The 13,339-nt window shown below is 42.7% G+C and overlaps 1 protein-coding gene across 1 annotated transcript in view; it reads right to left on the reverse strand.

Moving 5' to 3' along the window:
• NUAK1 (NUAK family kinase 1) overlaps nt 1-13,339 on the reverse strand; it is an 82,928-nt gene that overhangs the window by 33,833 nt on the left and 35,756 nt on the right. The window contains exon 2 of the mRNA XM_036761588.1: nt 11,233-11,353. Within this exon, the coding sequence (XP_036617483.1) occupies nt 11,233-11,353 (121 nt within the window). The remainder of the gene's footprint in view (nt 1-11,232; nt 11,354-13,339) is intronic.

Here is a 13,339-nt window from a genome sequence, read left to right on the forward strand (position 1 = left end):
CTACCTTTTTAAAGATAGAATCCACAGTTTTTTGTTTTTGTTTTTATTTTAAGTAACTGTCAGAGAAGACCAATTTCCTATACAACTGCACTTCCTGGTCTCCCTTGTATATTGCAGTGGCTATGTTTGTTGATCGTTATTAAGTTCTCAGTGAAAGAAGAACCATTTTTTTTTATGCTTTGATCCCAGAGAACACCAACAGAGGAAAAAAGGGGTCTGCTTTTCTGTGTCAGTTTCTAAACAGAGCAAACTCTTAGAAGAAATGAATTTCTAAAGGCAGAAGAAAAAGGAAGTCACTTTTCAAAAGAAAATCTCTTTTTAACACAATGCCAAAATAAAAATGCAAGAGACTGCATTGCTTTTTTTTTTTTAATTAGAGAAAATGGTGGCTACTTTATTATGCCCTGGTTTCCTTTGCTTTCATGTAACCCCAGGCTAAGAACGCTCATTTGTTGGTTTTAGGAAAGAAGGATGGAGCACCTAGGTTTGGAACAGTTCAAATTCTCCTCATGCCTTCCCCTTCTATCAAGGCAATCTGCGAGAGCAGCTCCAGGATGTTGACATTCCTTCCATCTGGTGTCTTTCCACTCAATGGTATTTTTATTACTTGCTGAGCAGTCACAGTCCCTAAGTACCTTTCCACTGCTAAAGAGAGTAGCCTGATTAAAGGTCTTCCGATCCAACCATATGGGCTGCCTCCCCTTTAAGGAACACAGGCTGAGAGCAAAGTATCCAGCCCAAATCCAAGCATCTGCAACTCGGCTCAGCTCACAGATGCAAAGCTGAAAGAGGCTTATAAGCAAAGCTAGTCCAACCCCCTCATTTTACAGATGAGGAAACCGAGGACCACACAGATTTGGGTTTGGATGGAACCCTATAGGTCAGCTAGTCCAACTCTCTCATTTTTAGAGGGGGAAACTGAGACCCCCAATTAGAATGTGAGCTCCTTAAGATCAGAGACTGTCCTGATTTGCTTTTTGTAACTTTGGGGCTTAGGACAGCATTTAGTATGCGGAAAGCATTTAATAAATGTTTTTCATCCATTGACTAGCCCGAGCTCACACAGGCAGCAAAGTTGAGAACTGAGCTCAGGTTATCAGACTAAATTAAGCACTCTTCTCATTGACCCAAAGAATAGCTAGGAGATACAGAGGATAGTGTCAGACCTTGAGTCAGGAAGACCTGAGTTCAAATCTGGCCTCAGACATTTACTACCTGTATGACCCTGGGCAACTCATTTAACCCTGTTTGCCTCAGTTTCCTCATTTGTAAAATGAGAAGGGAATGGCAAACCACTCTAATATCTTTGCCAAGAAAGATGGGGTGACCCCCAAATGGGGTCATGAAGAGTCAAACACGACTGAATAACCAATCACCCTGTGTTGTCTCCTAATGCACATATTGGATTGAGTGATGTCTAAGGTCACTTCCAGGGCTAAACCTTTAATTCTAAGAACTTCCCTGCAAATAATCATTGAGCCTCCATTTGGACTCATCCGAGGCTGCCATTTTGCACCAGCATTAATTATTAGAAAGCTTTCCCTTCCATTGGGCATAAATCTATTTTTCCAGATCTCTCACCCATTACCGTCCCCTACGGCCAGGCAGAACAAAGCTAATTAACCTCTCTTCCACATGATAGTCATGCACTTGCTTATCTTCTGCAAGTCTTGTCTTCCAGGCTGAGTATGAGCAGCTCCTTCACTGTTTGCTCATGAAGGAGTCTTCTAAGCACCAATTCTGGTTATCCTTTTCTGGATGCCTTCAGGCACTGTCAAGCGTCTCTTCTGAAATGTGTCCCTGTGGCGTGTGATAAATACTCGAACCATTAGATCTTAGAAAAGAGTGGGCAGGGGGATGATACAGCCAGAAGAACTGGCGGCATCTTGGCTTGCACTAAGAGGGATGTGGCTTCCAGGAATAAGGAATGTTAGTCCCCCTCCCCTCTGGCCTTGTCAGTCAACATCTGGAGTCCTGTGTTCAGTCCTTGGACCCACAGTTTAAGAAAGATATCGATCAGCTGCGAAGTTTCCTGAGGTGGGCAACCACATTGATAGAGAAAGGCTCTGAAACCTTGTCATATGGAGAAAGTTTGAAGGAAGTGGGCATGTTTAGGCTGGAAAAGAGAAGATTCTGATGATAACTGCTTGCAAGTATTTGAAGGGGAAAGAGGGATCTACCTTGTTTGGTCACAGAGGAGAGAATCAGGAGCAGTGGTACAAATTAGAAAGAGGCAAACTGAAGCTTGACATCAGCAAAAATCTTATAATAATTAGAGCTATTCCAAAATAGAATAGGCTGCCTGAGACGTGATGGGTTCTCCCTCCTTGGAAACCTTCAAGCAAAGGCTGAACGACCATTCACATCTGTTATAGCAAGGACTCCTTTCACCTATGGGATGGACTAGATGACCACTGAGGTCCCTGCCAACTCTCGAAATTCTGTGTTTCTATTAGCTCATCTAATTCAGTCCTTCCTTTTACATATAGGAAAACTGAGGCTCAAAGATATAAAATGACTTGTCTGAAGTCACAGCCAATCAGTGGCAAAGACCCATTCCTGCCTGGTCCTACTTTCCTAACACCATGCTACCATGCTATTGTTGGCCAAGGAAAGTCGATAAGCATTTATTAAGCACCTACTCTATACTAGACACTTCCCAAAATCACTAAAGTACAAAAACATTTTCCATGTTTTATTTAAAAAAAAAAACCATACACAACTTGTTCATGTAAGATGCAGTATTCAATCAGCAGGAGAAAACATTAAATTCCAGGAAACTCCAAAGGGTGAGGTGGGACAGCTTTATGTTCTCCTTAATCACCAAAGAAAACAACGAAAATGATAGACCTGAAGGTCAAGCAGCTCATTTAATAGGAAGCTAATTAGAAAAGTAGCTAAACAGCATCAGAAAAAAAGGGTCTTTCTTAATTGAAGGTGGAGAAAAGTCATAGCTACTTTCAAATGCCTTGTCATGAACCTTGATTTTGATCCAATAGATGGGGACTTAATATGTAACTGGTGAAACTTGACATCAAAGGGTAATTTCCCCCCACCACTTGACAATTAGCCATGGGAATAAAAGAGTAAACACAAGTACAACATATCTCTCTGCCAAACTCAACAGCCTGTTTTAGTGTGCTGGGAGCCCCAGGAGAAGGGGAGTTGACATGTGAGTAACTAAACAAACCACTGGGTTGGGAACTGGACCACAAAAACATCAATACTCGTTGGCCAATTGCTGTAGGACCCAAACCAGAAAGAACATCAGCCCTGGAGTGTGAGGACAGCGGATGAACCCACACCTCTGATGCTTACTATCCATGACCTTGGTCAAGTCCCTTCAGTTCCTGTTGCCTCAAGTTCCTCATCCCTCATTTCCTCATTCTGGAAAATGAGGGGCTGACCAAGAGGGTCTTTGAGGTCCCTTACACTCTGAAATCCTTTCATTCCAGTGACCTCGTCTGCTTCTAAACCTCTATCATCATGAGAGTGTACCTGTGTTGGAATTAATGAGGAAGGAAGACTAACAGATTTCATTCCCTTTTGCCCCTGTTGGTAAGGACCTTGTCCTTGGGACATCATACAGCAGCATGTTTGGTACCTCCATTACTCTTATCATATAATTTTTATCAATCATAGTATACAGAGGTGGATGGAACCTTAGAGAGTCTCTCTCATTCTAGTTATCTGGAGCTATATCTTTGCTCTATTTCCCATGCCTGCGATACCATCCCTTCTTACTTCCACTTATTGCCAAGACTCAGTTCCAATTGGACCTTCTGCAGGAAGCCTGTCCCAGTTAACCCTTCCCTGGCTCATTCCCCTGAGTGACTTCTCTGAGATAACTTTCCATCTACTCTATCTACATCTGTACCTGGTTGTTTGCATACTGTCTCCCCCTTCAAATGAGCTTGAGGGCAGTAGATTTTTTTCCTTTCTTTGTGTCCCCCACATAGTAAGGGCTTAATAAATCCTGGGTGCTTGCTTATTTCCTACTAGACTGTAAGCCTATAGAATTACACAAAAACTATACAAGAAAGATCTCCACATCACTGATAACCATGTGGGGTTACTGACCTAGAGCCAGACATCCTGGAGAATGAAGTCAAGTGGGCCTTAGGAAGCCTTGCTACCAATAAGTACAATTGAGGGAATGACGGAATTCCTGCTGACCTATTTAAAACCCTAAAAGATGATACTGTTAGAATGCTGCACTCAATATGCCAGCAAATTTGGAAAACTCAACAGTGGCCACTGGATTAGAAAAGATCAGTTTACATCCCAATCCTAAAGAAGGGCAATGCCAAAGAATGTTCAAATTACTGAATAACTGCACCCATTTCGCACACCAACAAGTTATCCTTAAGATTCTGTAGGTTAGACTTCAGCAATATGTGAACTGAGAATTGCTAGAAGGAGAGTCTGGTTTTTGAAGAGGCAGAGGAACTAGAAACCAAATTGCCCACTTTTACGGATCATGGAGAAATCAAGAGAGCTCCAGAAAAACTTCTGCTTTATTGACTACACCAAAACTTTTGACTGGGTGGATCACAATAAAATGTGACAAGTCCTAAAAGAGATGGGAGTACCAGATCATCTTACTTGTCTCCTGAGGAACCTGTATGCCGGTCAGGAAGCAACAGTTAGAACCAAACATGCAACAGCTGATTGGTTTAAGATTGGAAAAGGATAAGGCCGTATATTGTCACCTTGTTTATTTAACTTATATGCAGAGTACATCATGCAAAATACCAGGCTGGGTGAATCAAAAGCCAGAATTAGAATTGCTGGGAGAAATATCACCAATCTCAGATATACAGACGATACCACTCTGATGACAGAAGGGAAAAGGAATGAAGAAGCTTCTTGATGAGGGTGAAAGAGGAGGGTGTAAAAGCTGCCTTGAAGCTTAACATTAAAAAAATTGAGATCTAGACAACTGGTCCCATCACTTCCTGGCAAACAGAGGGAGGAGAAATGGAAGCAGTGTCAGATTTTATACACTTGAGCTCAAAGATCACTGCAGATGGTGACTGCACCCATAAAATTAAAAAGATGCTTCCTCCTTAGAAGGAAAGCTATGGCAAACCTGGACAACACTAAAAAAGCAGAGTCATCACCTTGCAGACAAAGTTCTCTATATTCAGAGCTATGGGTTTTTCCAATAGCAATGTGTGGCTGTGAGAGTTGGATTATAAGGAAAGCCAAGCACTGCAGAATTGATGCTTTCAAATTGTGGTGCTGGAGAAGACTTTTGAGAGTCCCTTGGACAGCAAAGAGATCAAATCAGTCAACACTTAGAGACATTAATTCAGGCTATTCACTGGAAGGTCAAATACTGACACTAAAGCTTAACTACTTTTGTCACATAATGAGAAGCAGGACTCATTGGAAAAGACCGGATATTGGGAAATATTGAAGGCAAAAAGAGAAGGGGGTAGCAGAGGATAAGATGGATAGTGTCATGGAAGCAATGAACATAAGCTTGGACATTGGATGATAGAAGGGCCTACTATGCTATAGTCCATGGGGTCACAAAGAGTTAGACACAACTGAACAACAACAGACTTTAAGCCATGCAAGATCATGGCTTATCCAAAGTTTGCATCCCCCTCAGTGCCTAGCAAAGTGGTGAGCACACAGTAGACAGTTTCCCCAACAGATTACTTTAATTCAATTAGACAAATATTTACTAAAGACCTACTATAGGCAAGTTCAGGCAGTTATGTGGTACAGTGGATAGACCACTGAGCTTAGAATCAGGAAGATTCATCTTCATGAGTTCGAATCCGGCCTGAGACACTTACTAACTATATGACCTTAGGCAAGTCACTTAATTCTGTTTGTCTCACTTTATTCATCTATAAATTGAGCTAGAGAAGGAAGTGAAAAAAGACTCCAGTATCTTTTCCAAGAAAATCCCAAAATGGAGTCACAAAGAGTGGGACACAACTGAACAACAAACAATAAGCAAGTTGAGGTGAAGTGTGGCACAGTGGATAAAGGGTGAACCTTAAAGTCAAGAACTGGAATCAAGTCTTGCTGGCTGTATCACCCCGAGCAAGTCTCTTAACCTCGTAGTGCCCCAAGCAACCCTCTAAAACTGTAACCAGTGAGCTGATGCATAAAAAAAATCAGCCCATTGGCCACGTCTGACAATTCCACACCTATATTCCACCAGGCAAGGGGCATATTTCACCACCAATCTCTAAAAGTCATTATTTAAATCTATTTTTCCAAAGCTGATCTCCCACAACTCCCCTTCACAAACCCACCACTCTAGTCCGACTGTCTACACCACAAACTGTCACCTCTTTTGTTACATCATTTTTTTTGACATGGCATGTGATATTGCATTCTCTATATTTGAATTCTGTCCACCCTTCAGGGCCTGGCTCCAATCTCACCTCTATGAAGACTTCCTGGACCATTCTAGTCTAAAATGACCCCCTAGTACCATAAACTTCTTTGTCTCTTCCTCTCAGGAAGTCTTCATTATTCCATACTTGCCTCTTATATGTGTCTGACACATAGTAGGTGCTTAGCAAATGTTTGCTGACTGATTGATAGATTACAGAAGTGGGAATCATTATCACCATCATGCTGAAAAACCAAGACAAAAAGCTTCTGGTCACAGAAATGAGGGCCTGGAAATTACCAAGGGGTGGGTGGACACCAGACTTCCTCAGTTTTTTATCTTCACGCATAGGATGATGACCAGATGGAATTCGGGAATTCCCTAGGGTCGTCTCAAGAAAGATATGAGCTACAAGATTTCACATATTGGATATCATGGGCTTTCAGAGAAAGGGGCCTGGGGAGGGTCCCATGAAACATCCCGCTTTGAAGTCAAAGCTCAGGTCCTGAAATGAGAACCAGGGAGATCTGTTTTTATCTCTCCCAGCCGATTCTCAGAACATCAAAGGTTTGACAAAGCCCTTCCTTTTCAGCCACTCTCTCCATATCACCAATTACCTTCCTACTGAGAAGATGGAATTTCTTTTGACTGAGAACAGGGATCCCACCTCTTGAAGATCAAGGGGGAAGATAATTTTTCTCCCACCCCATTACAAAATATATCAGCCAGGCTAGAAAGCTCACTGGAATCCATTTGTGTTTACTTAGCATTAAAGACAGGGGCCCGATTCTGGTTGGAGCAGAGTTGACAAATTTGGGGATTAATCACCTACCATTCACTCCCTCCCAAGGGGTCAAAAAAATACTGATTGTTGTACGACCCAAGGATGGTGGTCTGGTATGTCAGCCTTCATCTGTCCTGAGAATCACAGATCTGGAGTTGGAAAGGATCTCAGGGGTCACCTGGTCCAATCCCCTTATTTTACAGATGCGATAACAAAACCCAGGAAGTTAAGTGACTTGTCCAAGGTCACCCAGGTAGTATGCATCAAAAAGTGGGGTTTGAAGCCAAGCCATCTGGTTTTAAACCCAGGGCTCTTTCAACAAGTGCCTGCTATGTGCAGAGTAGCTTAGAATCACTCTTCTGTATGAGCTGGTCTTGGAAGATCTGGGTTCGAGGCTAGCCTCTGGCTGCATGACCCCACTAAGTCACCTAGGTTGGCTCTAGGCAACTCCCCAAGACTGTCAGTTACAGAAGGTGATGACTTGCAATGGTAGAGGGACTTTCCTCCTTTGGGAATCCCCTCTACCAGTGAAATCACAGGTTTGTTTGTTTGTTTGTTTGTTTGTTTTTATCACTACATGATAGACAAGAGGGGAACAAAGACAGAAGTGAGGATAATGCCTGCCCTCAATGTGCTAGCATTCTATGTACATAAAAGAGAAGTCGATTCAGAGTACATACAAATGAAATGCTAAGCAACTATTTGGAGGGGGGACCAACAACTTGAGGGATGAGGTTAGGGCTCCTGTTGGCAATGGAAGTCCTTGAGCTAAGCCTTGAAGGAAGCCGGGGCTTTAGAAGGTGGAGGTATGGGAGGAAGGGCACTCCAGGAATGGAAAGGCAGGAAAGGAGGGGTGTAGATGGGTCCCAGAACATGGCTGCCATCCAGTACAACATGGAGTTTTGGAAAAGACAGAAGACCTGGGTTCGAGTCCTAGCTCTGAAAACAACATGCAAGGTGATCCCTTCTGTTGGTTTTTTGGATTCTCCTTAGAAAAAGAGACAAGGAGGTTGCGCCAGATGAGCTCTGTCTGCCCAGCATGGCCACTCAGTATGGTCTTGGTGAAATAGCACTTTACAGGCCTAGGCACTTCTTACATCTGAGGGGCTAAGAACATCCAAGTTTCCACCTGGGATCTCAGCAGGAAAAATGTTTTAAAAATAGTTAACCAAAATGTCACATCTCTAAAGCCTTTAGGAGTTTATAAAACAATACCCTCCTAAAGATTCCCAAAGAGCTGGGTAGTAAATTTGATCACCATTTTTTCTGGACTCAATTTGTGATGTCGTTGCTCTGTGGCTTATAGCCTCAGGAAGCTGCCTAGGGCTCTGACAGTGACTTAGCCAGGGTCACACAGCCAAGATGTGACAGAGGTGAGGTTTTATCACTATCTACTATGCCATCTGTTTCTCATTCTCCTTTATATAGAGGAAGAACCTGAGGGTCAGAGAAGGGAATTCACTTATCCAGGATCATAAAGTCACAGGGCACTTTCTGGAGCCCAGTATGATGGTCTTTCTACTAGTCCACACCAATGGGACAAAAGAATTGATGAGAGGCAACGGGGGATAGGAGGACACCGGACCGGGGAGTCAAGAACTCTTGGGGTCCAATCTTGCCTTAGGTATTCCTGGCTGTGTGATCTTGGACAAGTCACAAGCTTTGGTTTCCTTATCTATAAAATGAGGGTGAGAGTTAGTCTGACATATTGGCTAGAACATCACCAGCTTCGGCTCCAGGAAAACGCCACTGACAGCTACCCCTGCATGACATGGTGCAAGGCTTTTCTCTGGTTTCAGTTTCCTCATTGTGAAATGAGCAGAGCTGAAGTAGATAACCTTCTGAGTCTTTACATTTTCAGCTCTAACATCCCGTGAGTCTCAGTACCTGTTAAGACATCAGGTTTTTTTGGACATGGCCAATGTAAGAATTTATTTATTTTGTTCTGACTATACATTTTTGTAGCAGGATATTTGTTTTTCATGCTTTCTCATTGGAGGGAAGGGAAGGAGAGAAGGTGAACTTTGAGTGATTAAAAAAAGAATTTAAATTTTTTTTTAAAAAATGAAACTATTCTATGAGTCTGTTATTCTCTACACCATCCAAATTCTGACCCTATTTAACCTTCCAACAGCCGCTGATAGAAACATTCAAGCATACTCACAGTTTGACAGCAACCACGACCAAAAAACCTCCAAAAACACTTGAGAAAGGTGCACTAGCAAACACTCAGGATAAGATATTACCAAAGTCAGTTTCTAATATTAGGAATGGCTGACATCACTTATATACTTCATGGGGACAGTGTTCAGCACACAGAAGAGCACAGATGGAGGCTGGGAGAGACCTCAGAGGCCTCAATCATCTCTCCATCTTACAGGTGACTCAGACTTAGGTCTAAGGAGAATTAAGTGACTTACTTAGACAGGATTTGAACCCAGATCTTTCTGACTCAAAGTCAGAGGCTCCATTCGCTGCACTACCCTGCCTCTCAACCCAGTGAGGCACATACTACAGATATTACTGTCTCCATTTAACAGCTGAGGAGACTCAGACTCAGACTGACTTTCTGCCTTTCTCCCTTTCCTTCCCCCTCCCCATCTTTCCCTCTTCCTCCCCTCTCTTTCCCCCTCTCTCACCCTCCTTCCCCTATTATATTATACCAGAGATAACTCAGGCTACATTTGCAAACCATCTGCTGGACAAGTAGCCTCCTCTCTCCTGGCGTCCCTTGGGCCTGTTTGGAGTTTATTCATTTATTCAAGATCAGGACATGTGTTTATCAAAAGAACAACATTTTGAACAACTCATGGCTGCTCTAAGACAACTCCATCCCAAAGCCGCCTCCTCTCTGAAATGGGATCCTAGCCTGGGTGCCATCTCCTCTGGAAAGGCTCCCTCCATTCTCCCCAAGGGCTCACAATCGCTTTCCCCAAATTCTCTTCTGTTTGCTTATCTGTGCACAGGCTATACACAAGTCAGCTCAAGCCAATGTACATTTACTAGGCACTTACTTTGTACCGGCCACTGTTGTAATTGCTGAAAAGGAAGGAAGGAAGGAAGGAAGGAGAGAGAGAGAGAGAGAGAGAGAGAGAGAGAGAGAGAGAGAGAGAGAGAGAGAGAGAGAGAAGGACAGAAAGAGAAAGAAAGAAGGAAAGAGAGAGGAAGAAGGAAAGAAGGAGAAAGAAGGAAAGAGAGAGGAAGAAGGAAAGAAAGAAAGGATATAATCTGCTCCTTAAAGACACCAAGGGGATAGGTGCCAGACCTGTTATTTCCCTGGTACAGGGAGCTCCATACTATAGTCTATACACTCTATACACTATATTCTACACAATGTATAGTCTCAATTGCTGCCCAGGGCATTGGAAAGTTAAGTGATCTGCCCAAGTTCACACAGCCAGTATACCTCAGAATCAAGACATGAGCCCAGTTCTCTCTGGCTTTGAGGCCAGCTCTCTATCCACTCCACCATACCGAGGACAGGGACTATTTCATATTTGTCTTTTAATCCTTTGCCCTTAGAATGATGTATTGTACACAGTAGGTATTTAATAAATGCTTGCTAAATTACACATGTCATCATATTCTTTCAATGTATTGATCAGTTTTGTGGGGTTTTTTATTTGTTATAAGGGATAGTTCTCTGGGAGACAAAAAGGAATTTCAACGATATAAAACCAAAAGATATCAAAGAAAAATATATATTAAAAATAAACAAATAAATGCTTGTTAAATTAAATACACAACCACCCCACTCCCCAAATAGCTGTCTTGGCTTGTTTTTGTTTGTTTATCTTTCAGGGAAATCTGTACGCAGACTCTGTCCTAGAAAGCAGCCATGGTTGTTGGGTTGCTGTGTGACAAGAAACAGTTGGGACACAGATCATCACACACCAGTGATATTTTACAAGTAGGTCTAACCAGGTGCATCTAAGGTCACCATGAGGGTTAAGTAGGCTGCCAGCCCACCTGGCCATTTTATAAACCGAACCATAAGGACTGGCTTTCACCAGACACATAATCCCCTGAAAGACTCTTTGGTCTGAAACGAAGGGTTGGTGGAGGGTGCCAGGGAAGAATCACTGACCTTCATAAATGCTGATGATATGGGGATGGCTGAGAGACGACATGATCTCAATCTCCCGTCGGATGTGGACCATGTCCTGCTCATCTTTAATCTTATCCTTACGGATGGATTTTATGGCAACCTATAAAGTCAGGAAATGAAATGTTATTCAGGGATCTAAACAGATGCAAATCAGCCATTGAAAGAGTTGGGAAAATAAATACAGATGTCACTTGGCAAGATACACGATGAAGAAAACAGAGATTGGGGAAAAAAGAAAAACTCCGTCATTTCTTTCGTTTATCGCAAAAACAACCTTTCCACAGACACAGGGAGCATGAATTGTGACCGGCAGGGCATCGAGGATTTGGGGTTGGGGTCTTCCTATGGCTGATGCTTAACAATGATTGCAGCATTGACAATAGAAAGCAAGATAAAAACCCATTTTAAAGAGTGCCAAGGACTAAATGGGCCACATACGCCAACGGATCCACAACAGGCAGCTGTCACATCTGTGACTGTGGAACAAAGACCTCATCGCGTGCAATGGGCATGACCCGTTTAGACACCACTTTTTACCCTGCTCACCATGTTTCTGAAACTGATAAGAAACTTCAGCCTTCAATATGGCAAGTGAAAAAAGCAACAGGAGTCCTGGGTTGGAGCCCAAGCTACATATGTAATTCAGTCCAGCTCTGTGACCACTTCCAAGTCACTTTGCCTCTCCTAGCCTCAGTTTCCTCATCCCTATAATGGGATAATAATCCTGCACTAACCCATCTCAAAGAGTTGTTATAAGGAAATCTTTTTGTAAAAGTTTTGCATTTGTATCCAGGCACATAATAAGGTGCTTAAGAAATGCTTATTGATTGACTAAACTTGAGATTCCACCAATAAAGGGAATTCCCAGTAAGTGAACCAAGGGAGACTGACACCTTCTAGGGAATTCAGTCTTAGAGAGTTGCTTGCAGCATTGAGAAGTTAGATGACTCACTCAGGGTCACACAGTCAGTATGTGTCAGAGGAAGGACTCAAATGTGATTTTCCTGACTCCAAGGCCAGCTTTCAATCTCAGATCTTCCTGACTATGTCTAGTACTTGTGCCAAGTTGACCCCCAAGAAGGGACTGACTGAGCTGCCACCCAAAATCAGATACCAAAAACTCTAGATAAATGTGGTCTCTGAGGGGAGTTACTGTATTAAATGAAATAGCTAGTGAAGAAAACCACCATGGGCCAGTTTACCCAGCCCTCATGTAAACCGAAATGATAATAAAAGGCCAAAAATTGACAACAGACAATCTAACAAGGAAAAACCTGCTTGCCAATGGAACCATCTCTGTCTGTAAACAAGCTGGTAATGTGATCTGTCTGTTCTGGCAACAAGAAAAAGAAAAAATTAACTACTTGGGTATAAGACCAGAAAAATTAATGCCAGCTACAGAAAGCCTGGTTCTGCTGTGCCCGCAGCTCTCTTGAGACCCTCCTCCTATGACCTTAGCTCTGACCCGAAGGCCTCCTTTCATGGATGACAGACAGGTCAGCCAACCGTCTGGACAGTGAGAGCATGAAACAAACTCCCCAGAGAAAACCCGTCTTTAGTCAGTGACACTCCATCAAACCAAGCCTCATCTCCAATTCACAAAAAGAACAACCAGCTTCAATGATCCTCAACTTCTGTTTTTTAACTTCCACAGATAAAGGTAGTGACCATCCCAACTACAGATTTTCTCCCCAACTCCAATCCCCAATCAAGAACCAAATTGAAACATTACTGGAACATAAACATCAATCAATTCATCATAGTAAGGTCCAGTATAATTGAAAGACTTGGAGTCAGGAGATCTGGGTTCAAATCCAGCCTTGACCAAAATCACTTTACTTCTCTAAGATTTGCTTTGTTATATCCAACAACAAAATAAAGAAGCTGAAAGTGATCATCTCTACAATCCTTCCCACTTCTGACATTCCACTTTCTAAGTGCCATCCCAACTCTAACTTCCCCTATCCTAACACCCCTCTAGGCTCTGACATTCCCTATTCTAAGCTCCCTCCCAGCTCTGACATTCCTGTTCTAAGCTCCCTCCCAGCTCTGATATTCCCTGTTTTAACCTGTTCTAAGCTCCCTT

Source organism: Trichosurus vulpecula, chromosome 5 (genome assembly GCF_011100635.1).
Source record: "Trichosurus vulpecula isolate mTriVul1 chromosome 5, mTriVul1.pri, whole genome shotgun sequence".
Lineage (NCBI taxonomy): Eukaryota > Metazoa > Chordata > Mammalia > Diprotodontia > Phalangeridae > Trichosurus > Trichosurus vulpecula.